At 35.3% G+C, this 18,012-nt stretch overlaps 1 protein-coding gene across 2 annotated transcripts in view; it reads left to right on the top strand.

Moving 5' to 3' along the window:
- LOC125668274 (cystinosin-like) overlaps positions 1 to 18,012 on the top strand; it is a 25,103-nt gene extending 7,091 nt beyond the window's left edge. Inside the window, exons 3-9 of one of the 2 annotated variants that reach the window (XM_056162278.1) lie at positions 5,230 to 5,436; positions 5,669 to 5,809; positions 7,714 to 7,813; positions 8,982 to 9,101; positions 9,257 to 9,433; positions 16,713 to 16,830; positions 17,460 to 18,012. In XM_056162278.1, coding sequence (XP_056018253.1) covers positions 5,230 to 5,436; positions 5,669 to 5,809; positions 7,714 to 7,813; positions 8,982 to 9,101; positions 9,257 to 9,433; positions 16,713 to 16,830; positions 17,460 to 17,626 — 1,030 coding nt within the window. In that variant the 3' untranslated portion in view covers positions 17,627 to 18,012. The remainder of the gene's footprint in view (positions 1 to 5,229; positions 5,437 to 5,668; positions 5,810 to 7,713; positions 7,814 to 8,981; positions 9,102 to 9,256; positions 9,434 to 16,712; positions 16,831 to 17,459) is intronic. The other variant, XM_048902184.2, reaches the window with a different exon arrangement.

The raw sequence follows: 18,012 nt of genomic DNA, 5'->3' as shown, positions 1-18,012 counted from the left end.
AAATTATAAAGTTTATGGCTTTATTATTTAAAGACAGTGGAATTTCACCAAATATTATATTTGACACATTAAAACCAATTCTTTCTGAAATTTTTCTATATATATGAAGACTTAACTCACTCCACAATGTTTGGGTCTTATTACACGAAGTAAAAATATGTGTTATTGTTTCAATATTACTTGTACAAAATCTACAGAGATCATCTGTTTTAACACTAATGTTTTTCAAATAATAACCAACAGGAAGAATTCTATGTAAAATTCTAAACTGTAGCCACTGAACAGAAGAATCACTAGATGTTTTGAAACAAATTTTAAACAGATCTTGCACTGAAATATCATCTACTCCATATGAAGATAGTTCAGTTTTCCACTTGCCCATAGAAGTTGGGATATCTTCTTTTGCATTTAAAATATTGTAAATAATATTAGAACATCTTTCATGCAATAAAACTGGTTCAAAAAATATAGGCATACATGGATTAACATTTTGTTTGGTTGAGTGTCTATCAATTGACAGACGTTTTAAATATTTTGAAATTGCAGTAATAATGCTATTGTATTTCATTACACATACTTCTTGAAGATTGTATAAACACTGAAATTTTTCTATGGTATGGAAGTTACAATCAGTATCAAAAAAATCTTGAACAGCTTTAATCCCCTTTTCATACCATTTCTCATAAAACACAGGTTTTTCCGCAATTCTAATATTAGAATTGTACCACACTGGAATATTATGAAAATTATTTTTAATATTTGGAAGATTTTGACTAGTCTTCAAATAAAAAAACCAAGCATTAAAAACATCCTTCCAAAAAACATTGCTTTTAACACATAATTGTTCCACAATAAAACTATCTCCAAAGTCATATAATTTCTTTAAAATATCATTTCCATACATGGCAAAAAAAATATTCATCCATGGTTTCTGACAGTTGGACCTAGTAAGCCTTTTAATCCAAGAGCATTTCAATGATGTAATAAAATTGCTTATATCAACCATCTTGATACCACCCGATAGATAGTCTTGTGTTATCACAGACCTCTTAACTTTATCTACACTAGATTTCCATAGGAATTCAAAAATAATTTTGTATAAATAAGAGATTGTTTCTTTCTTTGGAGTAGGAAGTGATATAAACAAATGATTCAATTTTGGAATAAGCAAGGTTTTAATGACAGTAGCCCGCCCAATGGGAGTAAGAATCCTTCTTTTCCACTGTTCAGTAAGAGCAACGATTTTTGGTATTTGAATTCCGAAATTTATATCTTCAATTTCTGTAAGGTCAACTGAAAAATTAATACCCAATAAATTAAAAGTTGTTGATCCCCAATCTAATTTCCATCTTGTATGGTGAAAAACTTGATCTGAAAATTTCTTTGAACCAATCCAAACAATTTTTGTTTTAGAAGAATTAATCCTTAGACCAGAAAAACTGGAAAAAAATTCTATCGTATCTAGAGCTGCAAAAAGCGATTCAGGTGATCCGTCAAGGGCTAGTGAAGAATCATCTGCATATTGCGATATTTTGTGTTCTGTGTTTTCTATACATATGCCTTTTATACTTTTGTTTTGTTTAATTAATATTGCAAGAATTTCTGCACATAGGATGAATAAATAAGGTGCAATGGGATCACCCTGCCTACATCCCCTTTGTATATCAAACTGTTCAGATAAGAAGCCACTCTGTAAAACTGAGGCTCTGAAATTTGTGTTTAAGATTTTTATCCATTGAATAAAGTTTTCCCCAAAACCAAAATACTTTAAAACTTTATATATGAATGACCATGACATTGAGTCGAAGGCCTTTTCGAAATCAATGAGAACTAGAAGGCCTGGGATATTATTTCTTTCAGTGTATGACATAATATCATATATAAATCGAGTATTCTCCCCTATATATCTACCTTTTAAAAAACCAGACTGTGTATCGGATATTATATAATCCAAAACTTGTTTAATTCTAAAGCTGAGACAACCAGATATAATTTTGTATAATACATTTAAAAGTGTAATTGGTCGCCAGTTTTTTAAAAACTGTCTTGGTTTGTCCCCTTTAGGTAAGCATGAAATGATTCCTAGTCTTTGCGAAATAGGAAGTTCCCTCTTATGATATATACAATTAATAGCTCTAACAACATAATATTTAATGTCATTCCAAAAAAATTTAAAGAATTCAGTTGTATAACCATCGCTACCAGGGGATTTGTTGTTTTTCATATTTTTTAATACTTTAAGAACCTCTGCTTCTTCAATATCATCCTCCAGTTTTTTGGTTGCATGTGTATCTAACTTGGGAGAATTGTAATCTGAGATGATGCTTTCCAGGTCGACATTAATTAAGTTAAAATCATTATTAGTATATAAGGCTTCATAATATTTCTTGACGCCTTCTAATATATCTGACTGATTGTAAATTGTACCAGTATCCAACTGAATTTTTTTGATAGTTTTATTTAAATAATTTCGGGATTCTAAATTACAAAAGTATTTTGAAGGTTTTTCCCCTTCCTCTATCCAACGTGCACGAGACCTTATCATGTGACCTTGTAGCTTTTCTTTTCTAATGTTTTCAAGAGCTGCTCTCTTCTCATCTAGAATATCAAAATCAATAGGAGAGTCAGACTCTAAAATTTCAATTTCGTCTAAAAGTTTCTTTTCTTTGATGTCTTTTTCTCTTTTCTTAAATGCTGAGTATGATATAGTAATTCCCCTAATTTCCATCATTAAAACCTCCAGAAATAAACTTTCATCAATATCGTTTTTGCACTGAAAATTTATATTATCTATGTTATCCAAATATTGGCTAGTAACAGATTGAATAGTTTCTTTGACCTTCATAACATATTTTTTGTCTGTTAATAAATTGTTATTAAATTTCCAAAGGCCACGCCCTCTTGTAAAGGGATTAAATTTTAATTCAAGAATAACAACAGAATGATCAGATCTATATCCTGGCTTTATGGTACAGTTTTCAACCAAATTTGACAAACTATCAGATACAAGAAAGTAGTCAAGGCGACTTTGTTTTAAGGGATTTTTTTTCCGCCATGTATAAGCTTTTTTATCTGGATTTAGCACTCTGTAGTAATCTAAAAGTTGTAAATCATCCATGATTTCTAGAACTTTAGCACGTGCTTTGGGATTATTGATTCCACAATAGTTATAAGTATCCAGTGAAGGGTTTAATGTGAGGTTAAAGTCACCACATAGAATAAAATATTCATTGTCATATTCCAAGAAAATATTTCGTACATTTTCGTAAAATTGAGGGTTATCAGTATTAGGCCCGTATATATTAATAAGAGTTACTTTGTTTTCTTCAATTGTCATATCAAGTGCAAGTAAATTACCTTCACAATCCCTTTTTACACCATGAATTTTAAACTCAAAATTATTATTGAACAAGATGCACACACCCCTTGAGTTTGACATATAAGAATTAAAAATACATTTGTATCCCCACTGTGATTCAATATATGGTTCACATTCAGAAATAAAATGAGTATCTTGTAGACATATAATAGAAAAACGCTTTTGTTTCAAGTAATTAATAACATCTTTACGTTTAGATGGAGTTGCCAGCCCCTGACAGTTCACTGTGGCTATTAAAATATTTTCAGACAACGACATCGCAGAAAAATAAGTAAAACAACTAAACATCTAGACATTTTCAGCAAGTAACTTACCCGTCCATCGTTTACCCATTCACACACACTAACACTCACATAATAACACAAACACATGTAAACAATTTGTATCGGTTCGATGATCCCGATCCCGGTCCTGTCGCTCATCAGATAATGGTATTTCAAACCCGATCCAAATTTGTTGCTCCCGCATGTAAATTTAAAGTTTGTTTAGCTTTCTACAGGGTAACAGGCTGTGTCCATAATATCGAACTTGTGTCGAACACCTTTCTGGTCCAACCCGAAAATTTTTCCGTTGTAGTACCAGGCACTCTGGATTTTCTCGTCGTTGTTGAGATCTCTTAGTAATTGAGAGTTCATCTGTGTTATATGATCGAACATCTTGAATCGTTTTTTGACTTCTTCCTTAGACCTGTTTCGAATAACTGTAATTTTAGATTCTGAGTTTTTGAATTTTGCAATTACTGGTCTGATTTTTCCTTTCGCCCCTGGAATTCTGTGAATGGCTAAAATATCAGCGGGGTCGATGGTCACTTTCGCTGCTTCCTTCATTATGACACACAGTTCTTCTCGAAGGTTTTCTTGTGGTTTCTCCTTCCATCCCAGAAATTTTATATTGTTTTTCTGAGAGTACTGCTGGTTGTGATTAGCGAGGGTCAACGCTGATTCCGTCAGGGATCGATATCTTTTCATCGTGCTCTGTAATGATCTCAATTCTTTAAGGTGTTCTTGAAACTTCTCTCTTATGTTTATTAAGTCCATATTCACCCCATCTTCAATTTCTTTAGTTTTCGACACAAACGTTTTTACTTTTTGGTCGACTCTGCTTTCAAATTCGTCTTTCACCTGAGCTTTCACGCTTTCAATGACTTCTTTTGTTAGTGTCTCTTTAACATCCGAGATGATTTCATTTTTTATTTCTCCCTTCATTTCTGACATAATCACTGCAACTATGCTTTTGATATCGTCTTTCTTTACCATAGATTCCCTGATCTCTGTTAGGCTTTCATGAATTCTTTTTAACTCACCCGATATGTCGGCACCTGGAGACATGGGTGTCGTGGGTTCTGCGTCGGAACTACTAGTCCGTTGTTGTAGCCTTTTGTCCGAGACATTCGTACTTCTTAAAGTTCTTATAGATGATGGTACCGAATCTATCTTCAGTTGACTCTGTACCAACCTTTTCTCCAGAGATTTTCCGCTGCGATCTACTTGTTTCTCATTCTTCTTCTCTGTTTTCTCTTTCCCGTCCATGTTCTCCGATATTCCAGTGAGTAGATCTCTGCTCACGATGATTTTTAAACTTCAAGGAATACAAAGTCAAAACCGCAAAGAATACCACAGAAATTCCACAGAAACATGCACAAATCGGTCTTTTATTTGATTAGGCGTCTTTTGAAGCTTTTATAAAGTTTTTGAGAAACAAAATCGAATTTTTAGCGGAGCACTCAAAAGTACGTCAGCCTACTGCCATCACGTGACCGGACAGTGAAAAACAATAAATTTAGAACATTTTCATGTAAAATGAAGTGTATAGCTCAGCAAACTTGATGATAATGTCATTGTTGTTTGCAGTGACACCGTCTCAAAGAATGTTACGTTGGGCTTTACCTACCAAACAGGCAATGACATCAGCTCTGTAGAGACTGGTCACTACATCATTCCTATCCCTGAAGTGGTCATCTTAGCCAACCAGACAAGGACAGTGTCCATAAATATCACAAGCACTGGAGTGGGACATTTCCTCCTCGGAATCAACTCGTCATCCGACGTGTTTGCAAGGTTTCATTGTCTTTTTAAATCAGATGTCCGTGTAATGTAATGCGAATTTCATTTCAAAAGTTTAATAGTGCGTGGATTAATGCTTAAGTAAAGGGCTGTTATCACAGTTGTGTTTCCCTTGATTGTGAAATGAACAAAATCCACCAAAGATTTTGTGTGGCTTTTATACATTCTATATAAAGCTAGTAAATTTTATAAAATTTTACCAGTGTGGAAAACTACTTGTTTGTAGACTATCTAAGCAGTTTGTGAGGATCACCATTGTCCACAGCTCAGCATTAGTTGTGATTAATTCTGTAATCGGCTGGATTTACTTTGCGGCCTGGTCTGTGTCTTTTTATCCTCAGGTTTATGAAAACTGGAGACGGAAAAGGTATTTTAAAAAATCTATAATACCATTTAATCCATTATTTTTTATTCTCATGATTCAGTTGATAACATGAGGTGAAATCATAGTGAAACAAATATGTCTCTATGCTGACAGTATAATGAACAATCATATCTATATGCTGACAGTGTAATATACATATCTATATGCTGACAGTATAATATACAAATCTCTATGTTGACAGTATAATATACATATCTCTATGTTGACAGTATAATATACATATCTCTGCTGACAGTATAATATACATATCTCTCTGTTGACAGTATAATATACAAATCTCTCTGCTGACAGTGTAATATACATATCTCTCTGCTGACAGTGTAATATACATATCTCTCTGCTGACAGTGTAATATACATATCTCTCTGCTGACAGTGTAATATACATATCTCTATGTTGACAGTATAATATACAAATCTCTCTGCTGACAGTGTAATATACATATCTCTCTACTGACAGTAAAATGAACATATCTCTATGTTGACAGTATAATGAACATATCTCTATGCTGACAGTATAATATACATATCTCTATGTTGACAGTATGATATACATATCTCTCTACTGACAGTGTAATATACATATCTCTCTACTGACAGTGTAATATACATATCTCTCTGCTGACAGTAAAATGAACATATCTCTATGTTGACAGTATAATGAACATATATCTATGCTGACAGTGTAATATACATATCTCTATGTTGACAGTATAATGAACATATCTCTATGTTGACAGTATAATGAACATATCTCTATGCTGACAGTATAATATACATATCTCTATGTTGACAGTATAATATACATATCTCTATGCTGACAGTGTAATATACATATCTCTCTACTGACAGTAAAATGAACATATCTCTATGTTGACAGTATAATGAACATATCTCTATGCTGACAGTATAATATACATATCTCTCTACTGACAGTATAATGAACATATCTCTATGTTGACAGTATAATATACATATCTCTATGTTGACAGTATAATATACATATCTCTATGTTGACAGTATAATATACATATCTCTCTACTGACAGTGTAATATACATATCTCTCTACTGACAGTGTAATATACATATCTCTCTGCTGACAGTAAAATGAACATATCTCTATGTTGACAGTATAATGAACATATATCTATGCTGACAGTGTAATATACATATCTCTATGTTGACAGTATAATGAACATATCTCTATGTTGACAGTATAATGAACATATCTCTATGTTGACAGTATAATGAACATATCTCTTTACTGACAGTGCAATAAAGATATCTCTAGGCTGACAGTTTAAAGGGACTGATTCACAATTTTCTCCAAAATTTTCTTTTTCACTTTTAGTTATCAAAATCTACAGTCTAATGTGTTTAAAAGAGTTCACTTTAAAATTAAGGTTATACATTATCACAGAAGCTCATTTTAGAGACTTTATTACGAAATTTTTAAAAGAAATGGATATTGATCTAAGTTTATTATATCTTTCACATTTCAAGCAGTTTTGGGGTAAAATGTGTCATCTAAAAGTTCAAATTTGTGACTATGCAAAATTAAGATGCTTTATATTACAAAATCAATATTTTACTTGTTTGTTTGTATACTTAAAGAGACTTGAGTCTTTGTTTACATAACACAGATTTAAGGCTAAAATAAAGCTTTTATTCATTCATTCAGAAGGTCAAAATTTTGGCTGTCAACATTAAATGAGTTATATTTTAAATGTTTACCATCAAAACTGAAAAATATTTTTATCAAAAATTGTGAACCAGTCCCTTTAATGAACATATCTTTATGTTGACACTATTATAAACATATCTATATGCTGACAGTATAATAAACATATATCTATGCATTGTAATAAATATCTCTATGTTGACAGTGTGGTGGGGCTGAACTTTGATTTCCTGCTATACAACTTCACTGGATTTCTGGTGTATGGCTTTTTCAATGTTGGAATGTATTGGGTTGACAGTGTTAAGGTCAGATTCTTTACTTAATTAAAAATTTTGTTGTGAAATTGAGTTTGATATGAAAGTGATATTGATTTTTGATCTGGCTTTTTATGCTTCCAGAGTTAAACACTCTGCATGATATGAAAGTGATATTGATTTTTGATCTGGCTTTTTATGCTTCCAGAGTTAAACACTCTGCATGATATGAAAGTGATATTGATTTTTGATCTGGCTTTTTATGCTTCCAGAGTTAAACACTCTGCATGATATGAAAGTGATATTGATTTTTGATCTGGCTTTTTATGCTTCCAGAGTTAAACACTCTGCATGGTGGGTATAGTATTTGTCCTGACCGTCGATCTTTCTGTTGCAAAAAATAGAATGTACATTGATTGTATCTTCTGAACTTTGAAGTAGATGGTTTTGATATTATCAAATGTAATTCTTGTGACAAATAATTTCCAAGGAAACCATGATGACCTATTAACCTTCACATCAATCTTAGTCCTTGACTCTCTTGTTGAAATACTTTAACATTTGAAGTTTGATCTTTAAGAGAAAGGACTTTTTTGGTATAAACCAATAGTAGGCCCTACATGAATAGGAATTTACAACCACAGACTGTGTTATTTGCCAAGTTTTCATTTCCCAAATAAATGTTTTAAATTACAGCACATCAATTCACAAAGAAAGTCATCAGTGGTAGTTATGGACAGAAAGATTTTTTTAAGTAAAGATTCGTAGATACAAAGGGAAATGTGTCTCATGTGAATTTCACGTGAAAATTTTAACATGAATTTCATGTGAATAGAGCATCAAATGTAAATTCCCCATGAAAATTTTTCACATGAAATTCACATGGAATTTTTAATATGAATTTCACATAAAATTAACATGAATTTCATTGTAACTATTATGATTTACATAAAACTGTTGACTTGAATTTTATGCAAACTTTGATACCCTGAATATTGGTGATTCACATGAATCTCTTATATGTGAAATTCACATAATCACTTTTCACACGATTTTCTTGTGAAAATTGTAATGTGAAATTCATGTGAATATTCTAATGTAAACTTCAAGTGAATCACTTTTCATGTGAAATTCACATGAAAATTACATGTATTTCACATGAACAGCAATTTATATGCATATATTTATGTCTAAGTTAATGCAAGTCTTTTATTCACAGGATGAATACAAATCAAAACATCCAAGGGGAATAAATCCAGTGCAACTGAACGATGTCATTTTCACTCTACATGCCGTGTTTGTGACAACTCTCACCATATTTCAGTGCTTTATTTATGATGTAAGCTTCAGAGATTTGTTTATGATCTACACTTCATAATGGGTATATCTCTCAAATAATGTACACAACCTTTGTACAAGAAATCTATTGCCAAATGAGAATCTGTATTTAAATGACCACATAGAAGGTAATATTGCTTGTTTTATCTCCAACAGCGTGGCGGCCAGAAGATTTCCAAGATTTGTATAGCATTGGTCAGTGTAGCATGGCTGTTTATGATTGTGACGTTTTTTATTGTGACATTTGGAGACAACATTATAACATGGCTGCAGTACTTGTACTATTTCTCGTATGTCAAGCTGGGGGTCACCATCATCAAATACATTCCTCAGGTACAGTACACACAGCTGGAAGAGGAGGGGGGTGTTCACTGTCAGCAAGTACAGTACACATCCATAGGTATTGTTTATATATGCACATGTACATGTATTCTGCCCATTCGTTCGCAGATAGTATAACCATGATACTGTGCATGTATAAAACTTCACAAAAATCTCGGTGGAATTCTGTAGACTGTATTCCTTTCTAAGTGGTACTAGTCCTAAATCATGTACATGTATGCATGTGAGTGTGTGTGGTAAAAGACTGAAACAAAGAAACATGTTCTAATTACTAATTGATTCACAGAACATATATAATAGCTATTGAATACAATGAAACATATGACAAATTGGTAATTATAATAATAAAGGCTGAAGGACTATCAAAAGTAACAATATAAGTCCAAACTATGTATTTATAACACAAATGGCTTTCCATAGAAAATTGTTAGAACCGTACTTTTATACATATAAAGTTTATGACAATAATGGTTTTCCATACTTTTAAGAGTGAATGAGAGAATTACTGATACAGTCTAAATTCCTAATTATAGCAAATAATAAACATTGTAATGATATATACAACAATAAATATTTACAAATATCACAATGTACTTACACTGTGTGCCTGCATACGGATGAAAATCTGAGGAGCTCAGAGTGAACGGTGAGTGGTGTGGGTCACACCCAAAACAAGTAAACAGGAAGTAAGGAACATTAACTCTTTTAAAAAAGAAAGATAACTAATTCACATTATCAGGGAAAACAACTCTAGTAGATGTAAAGGAAAATAACTCTAGGGAAAACTTAGCATAAAAATGTAAATAAATACAAGAACATTACACTCCCCGTCTGATATCTCCCCATGTGATATCACTTTGAAACTGAACTTTCACATTTGAATGACTATCATAGTAACAACAGAAATAAGATGTCCGTAATGTTACACAGGAATGATAAGAACAGAGCTGTGACTGGACGCGTGTAATATGTGTTAACACCATCTTTATTCACACGGAGTTCAACTTTACGAACTTTATTGTCCGTTTCACTCGCGAACACATGTTCCACTACAGACAATCTCCAGTCGCAACGGTTTGTAGAATTGTCCTTCATAAGTACTATGTCACCAACTGATAAGTTTCTCTGTGGTGTTGTCCACTTTCGACGACTTTGGAGAAGTACAAGGTATTCGGTCTTCCACCTCTTCCAAAAGATATCCGCTAGCTGTTGAACTCTCTTCCACTGCGCTGATAAAGGTAGATCCCAATCCGTCGATTCTGATGTTAACTTTCTTAACAACAGTTTTCCCTTGATGAGCACAGGTGTTACAAATCCCAACAGGTCATAAAAACTGTTCAAACAAGACAGGACTCCACGACGGGTATAGGGTTTCTCATCTGAGGACAGGTTGAAGGTAAATGAATCAGATGGTAGATCCCAACTGATCCCTAAAGTCCGCTGTGAAGGAAGACAGTCTTTAGAAAAATCCAGAGACATCAAGTTTTTCGCTAGGTCTTCAGTAGGAAAACATTTCATGACTTCACTGCTGTTAGATACAATTTTATGAAGTCTGAGGTCGCCTTCTTGTAGAAGGGCTTGTTGGGTTCGCTTCATCAGACTCACAACTTCGTCAGCCGAAGGTAATGAAATAAGTCCGTCATCAACATAGAAGTTGCGTTCAACAAATGTTTTGACATCAGATCCAAATTCTTGTTCTGCGTTATTTGCTGTCCTTCTTAGTCCATAAATAGCCACTGCCGGAGAAGGGCTATTGCCAAAAACATGAACACGCATTCTGTATTCCACCAACTGCTCTTAGGATCATTGTCTGCATACCAGAGGAAACGTAGGTAATTCCGATGGTCTTCACGCACCTGGAAACATTTGTTGTATGTCCGCCATAATGCCAATTTTCTCAAGTCTGAACCGCAACAAAACACCAAGCAAATTGTTTGTTAGATCAGGTCCAGTAAGAAGGATGTTCAAGGATAATCCATCGTACTGAGCAGAAGAATCAAACACCATTCTTATCTGATCTGGTTTCTTTGAATGGTATACACTGAATATTGGCAAGTACCAGAACTCTTCCTTGTCCTTCAATGGTGGTGCTAATTCTGCATGTCCAGCATCAAAGATGCGTTTCATAAAGGCAACTGCATGCTCACATTTCTTCGGATTTTTCTTCAAGTTTAGATCTAACAGATTGGCTCTTCTGCCTGCCATATGTCTGTTGTCTCCAAGTATGGGTCTGGGTTCACGGAATGGCAATGGTGCCACCCACTGACCATTTTCGTTTCGATAGATGTTGTTTTCCATAATAGCTAAAAATGCTCGATCTTCAACTGACAATCCCTGCTTATCGTCGTCATCAGTTGTCTGGAATATGTTACTTCCAATTGATTCAGTGTACTTAGGATAGTTCAAATATGGGATAAACTTCTTTTCATCCCACAACTCTCCCTTCACGGTGATATTGTTTGGGCACAGTGTAGATTGTGTGATCCTTCCATTTGATAACACGGCTAGTTTGTTTGCCACAACAACATCTGGCCTATGTGACCTGCCAACACAGATTTCTCCAGTGATTACCCATCTAAGGTGGAGTTTTTGAGCAAATGGACTATCAGGAGGTCTGATTCTTTGTTCGAGAACATGGTGTGCTTCGGCAAGATCTCGTCCAATCAAAAGTAGAATACTGCTTTTGTTGTCTAGAGGTGTCAAATGATGAGCTATTTCTCGTAGATGATGATGTGCATCGGCTACTTCTGGAGTTGGAATTTCATGTCTATTGTTTGGGATTTCATCACATTCAATGATGGTTGGAAGGTTGAATTGACAACTTCTGTCAAGAGCTTCAACGACAAGTCCTCTAGCTCTCCATCCACTACAGGTAGATTGTCCATTACATGAAAACAGGGTATAAGTTTGTTCAGAATCATTACGAATGTCAAAAAAGTCAATTCTGATTTCGCAAGCGTGTGATTGCTTTGCTCATCAATGATAGCATACACTTTAATTGAAATAGCACAATTGTCCTTCGAATAAACACGCACAGGAATAACTTTTGCGCATGATCGACCACTGAAAGTCACTCCACATAGTTGAGTGCACATATTTGATATTTCGTTTGTCTGAGCTGTGCATCTGTTATCAGTTATTTCTGACTTTGATTTCTCTCTAGTGACAGTCAACTTTGACTCAATTTTCTCCCCGCCATCAACAGGTTTGGGAATAGGTTTCGGTTGATCCGGATGTAATCCTGTTGCATGATGTGAGCTTGCACATAGTTCACATTTTATGGTAGCTTTACAGTTTCTTGATAAATGTTTTGATTCGCAGCATTTGTAACAGAAGTCTATCTGTTTTAGAAATTCTTTCCTTTCTTGTAGAGGTTTGAGACGGAAAGTCCTACAATGATTCAGAGAATGACTAGCCTTATGTATTGGGCATCTTGGTAATTTTTCCACTTGATCCTTATTCTCCGTGACTAGATCTGTCTTTCGAGTATGGACTGAGGAAGATGCCTTTGATAGCTTAAATTCCGTGTTCTCTTCTCCGAAGACGTAATTGTAGGTCCATCGAATTGAAGTGCAGGGTCATTTTTCATCGAGCTCATTTCTCTGACGAAGTCAACAAGAAAGGTAAATGGTGGAAAGGGTACACTGTAGTTTTTCTTGTACTTAGCTGCCTGTGACACCCATTTGCACTGTAACGATTGAGCTAATTTACAGATGATAGGATTCACCCCTGATGAAGAATCGTAGTATGATAAAAGTGTTGCATACTGGAGATTCTCCTTCACTGATTCAATTTCCGTAAGAATGTCAAGAAGGTCATATAACTTCTTTGGATCCTTCAGTGATATTTTAGGGAAACTGTCCAATTTGTTCTTGAGAGCTGCCTCAATCATTTCTGGTTTGCCATAACGCTCTTCCAATCGCTCCCAAATGCGAAAAAGTCCTTTAGAAGGATTGTTTATATTTGATGATCTAATGCTACTTGCGAATCGTTTTGATTCTGGTCCAAGCCACTTCACTAATAAGTCCATCTCCTCGAATGCTGAAATGTTGAGTTCCTTCACTATGCCAGTAAAACTGCATTTCCATGTCTGATATGATTCTGCTTGATCATTGAATGGACTGAACCATGAAAGTAAGAGATCCTTTTTCAGGAGAAATTGTGTGAAGTTGGTAACTAATCCTGTCTGTGATAATGGATAGAATTCCGGAGCACTTGGGTTAAGTGTTAAGTTACCAAAGTTTGTAGCAGCTGGTCTGCTCGACATAACAGGTGGTGATAGATCACGAGAGATTTTGTTAGTGTTTATGTTCACTTTATGTTGTCCTTTTGACTGTCTGATGTCATCACTAAGTGTACAATGTTCACTGACGTAATCAGCTGTATATAAGTGTCTGATAGTTTCTATTGGTTCATCAGAAATTGGTAATGATTTTCTGTCTGATAATTGGTCCCTATGGTCACTGATCTCGGTCTCGAGTTCAGCAACCCTTTGCTGTTTTGCTAGAAGTTCCATCTTAGCTTCAAGTAATTCTTTTTGTTTCTGAAGCTCTGTTTCTTTGTGGATATATTGAAGTTTAATCCTTTCTGACACACTCAGTCCTGTTGATATAGATGCTTCCGAACGAGTCTCAATTTTCTCTAAGAGTACTTCTGCAGCCATCACTGAAAAGTCATGAATCTGTCGTTCAAAGTTCTTGATGATGTTGCGACATTTCTGAAGACGAGTCACCTGGGAATCCATTTCGATGTAACTTTCTCCACATCGTGCACGACTGAGAAAGGATATGAGGGACTCATAACTTTCGAAATAATCTTCTTTCGCTTTTTCTATGTTTGATTCCGTCTTCCGTAGGTACCGTATATCCTTATTTGAATCATCAAAGTCCATTTGAATATTTTCAAATTGCTTCCATGATTTCCTAAGGGTTTTTAGGTACGTATCCAAAATTGACTGGTACAGTCCTTCTCCCTTCAAGGTTGGCTTGATGGGTCTCTTGTCTTTGACATCCATTGCTGAGACAGTTCTTTTACTATTCTGCGAACGAATGGCCAGAATAACATGCCTGTTGTCATTGTCTTCAAATGACAGTTGGGGGCCGAGTGGTTAAAGCATAGCGCTCAAAATCACACGGCCTCTCACCTCTGGTCGGCATGGGTTCGAATCCTGCTCGTGTCGGTAAGTGAGAAAGTTTCCCAGTTTACTTTCGGAAGGTTGGTGGTCTCTTCCCAGGTACATTGCATCTGGGTTCTCTCTTCCACCAGTAAAAACTGGGCACCACCAGATAACTGAAAAATTGTTGAGTGTGGCAGAAAACATCAAAACAACAATCAGATGACAGTTTTACGTTGTTACAAATCTTTAAAGTTTTAAGTCATGATGTAAGGAAAAGAGAAATTTCTATACTTGTTTTCATGGGTTTTCCAATATAGGTGACTCTCGATGACTTGAATTTCGATCTATCGAAGTGAAATCATGGTCCCGATTTTTTCTCTATATAACTAAGCAAATTCACTATCGATCTTTCGATCTCTCAAAGTTCTCAATCTCTCGAAGTTGGGTCTCGTAAAACATTTTATTATTTACCTGTGCTTCTTTATGGAGGTGGACACTTGAGTATATAATTGGTTAATTGGTCAGTTTTCACCTTACACTGGGGTGGGACTGTTAAATTTCCTGATTTTTTCTTTGTGTAAAGCAACATAAAATTGTGGTCTGCCATTTAGTTAGCGACAGGAAAGCTTTATTGGAAATTAGTTTTGTATGCCTATCTTAGCATAATAAAAGAACAAATAAATATCTAAACTTTAAAATCTTTTTATTAATGCAAAATAAGGTTCTTTATTTTGAAATCAAATTAACTACCTGACAAATATGAAGGAAAACATGTCAAAAAAATCCCCATAATATTGCGGATAAACATTTCCGATTACTCTAAAATCTGAAGCATATGGTCGGACCTTCAATTTTTGAATTTCAATCTCGAGAACTCTCAATCTCTCGAAGTTTTATCAAGGTTATCGAGAGTCACCTGTACTTGAGTTTCTAAACAATGGTAATGAAACTGATGATAATGACTCCTCCCTCTATATGAATTGATGCCAATGATTCTTCCTTCTATACAATCTGATAATAATGGCTCCTCTCCCTACACAATCTGATGGTAATGACTCTTCCCTCTACACAATCTAATAAGGATTCCTCCCTTTACACAATCTAATAATAATGACTCCTCCCTCTGCTCAGACGGATAATAATGACTCCTCCCCCTACACAGTTTGATAATAATGACTCCTCCCTCTACACATTCTGGGTGGTCCTTCGGATGAAACCGCAAAAACCGAGGTCCTGTGTCACAGCAGGTGTGGCATGATAAAGATCCCTCCCTGCTCAAAGGCCATAAAAATTTACAATCAACTCTACACAAACTGATGATAAGGACTCCTCCCATACACAAACTGATAATAATGGCTCCTCTCCCTATACAATCTGATGGTAATGACTCCTCCCTCTACACAATCTAATAAGGATTCCTTCCTTTACACAATCTAATAATAATGACTCCTCCCTCTGCTCAGACGGATAATAATGACTCCTCCCCCTACACAGTTTGATAATAATGACTCCTCCCTCTACACATTCTGGGTGGTCCTTCGGATGAAACCGCAAAAACCGAGGTCCTGTGTCACAGCAGGTGTGGCATGATAAAGATCCCTCCCTGCTCAAAGGCCATAAAAATTTACAATCAACTCTACACAAACTGATGATAAGGACTCCTCCCATACACAAACTGATGATAATGACTCCTCCCCCTACACATTGATAATAATGACTCCTTCCTTACATAGACTGGGCGGTCCTTCAGATGATGCCACAAAAACCGAGATCTCGTGTCCAAGCAGGTGTGGCACAATAAAGATCCCTCCCTGCTCAAAGGCCGTAAATGCTAAGCATAAGCCTAAATTTGCAGCCCTTCACCAGCAATGGTGATGTCTCCATATCAGTGAAATATTCCCAAGTGGAACGTTAAACAATATACAATCAACTCTACACAGACTGATAAAAAGGACTCCTCCCTCTACAGAATTGCATGATAATGACTCCTCCCCCACACAGATTGATGATAATGACTTCTCTTCTTACACAGATTTATAATAATGACTCCCCCCTACACAAACTGATAATAATGACTCCTCCCCCTACACGATCTAATAATAATGACTCCTCTCTCTACACAGACTGATAATATTTATGTCTACTTCTCCACAGGCTTTGATGAACTGTAAGAGAAAGAGTACGTTGGGTTGGAGTATCGGGAATGTCCTGCTGGACTTTACAGGAGGTAGCTTCAGTCTCCTACAGATGTTCCTGCTGGCCTATAACAATGGTAAGATTGATTCAGTCTCCTACAGATGTTCCTGCTGGCCTATAACAATGGTAAGATTGATTCAGTCTCCCACAGATGTTCCTGCTGGCCTATAACAATGGTAAGATTGATTCAGTCTCCCACAGATGTTCCTGCTGGCCTATACCAATGGTAAGATTGATTCAGTCTCCCACAGATGTTCCTGCTGGCCTATAACAATGGTAAGATTGATTCAGTCTCCTACAGATGTTCTTGCTGGCCTATAACAATGGTAAGATTGATTCAGTCTCCTGCAGATGTTCCTGCTGGCCTATATTGAGTGGATGGAATGGATGTGTGTTCAATGACTGGGTATTTTATTATAATAGCATATAACATGTTCAAAATTTACTTCAACAAAACCAGAGACTACATGAAACATTTATAATTATGAATAACTTGCTTTATTTTGATTCCATATTGTTGTGTTTTATTCTGAATCATGAATTAGCGTAGATACCAATGCTCTCAAGAGGCCAAAATAAAAAAAAAATTGAGGCCAAAATTGAATATTTGGAGTGACAGATTGTTGTAATTGTCCTCCATTTAAAAGTTTGAACACAGCAGGGTTAGGAATGCTTTGTGTTTCATTCTTTGACTTTCATTTGCAGATGATTGGTCATCTATATTTGGAGATCCCACCAAGTTTGGATTGGGTGCTTTCTCCATCATGTTCGACATCCTGTTCATGGTTCAGCACTACTGTTTGTTCAGAGGCAAGAACCCTTATGACAGCTTGAACAACTATGAAGAGGTGATCACTCCCCTCACCAGATAGATGTCTAGACAAGGAGAGTGGAGTTAAAATACTCAGGGCAGTTTAGGTTTTCTGATTTTCAAAAGGAGAGAACTTTTAAATGGAAATCTGTCTGATTCGGTGCAATATAAACTCAACTTGGTGGATCTCGACCACAATTTTGATTGTTGATAGGGAAGGTTGAATTCCTGAGAATGGAGTGAAATTTGTATCATCTGTTTATAAAAGTGTTATTTGAGATAATACTGTGAGTGTGTGTGTGAAAATTTTGTTATTGATTGTATATCGGTAACGGATGAAAGAAACCCTCTTTTCTGTGATATCAGTACTTGGAATTTGTTTTATAGTCTGTTGTCACGTTTACATATATTTGTGAAGAATAAATGTGTTGTGTTTATACACCTAAA

The sequence above is a fragment of the Ostrea edulis genome, chromosome 4, assembly GCF_947568905.1.
Source record: "Ostrea edulis chromosome 4, xbOstEdul1.1, whole genome shotgun sequence".
Classification (NCBI taxonomy): Eukaryota; Metazoa; Mollusca; class Bivalvia; order Ostreida; family Ostreidae; genus Ostrea; species Ostrea edulis.
This window is presented reverse-complemented; position numbering and strand designations above follow the sequence as displayed.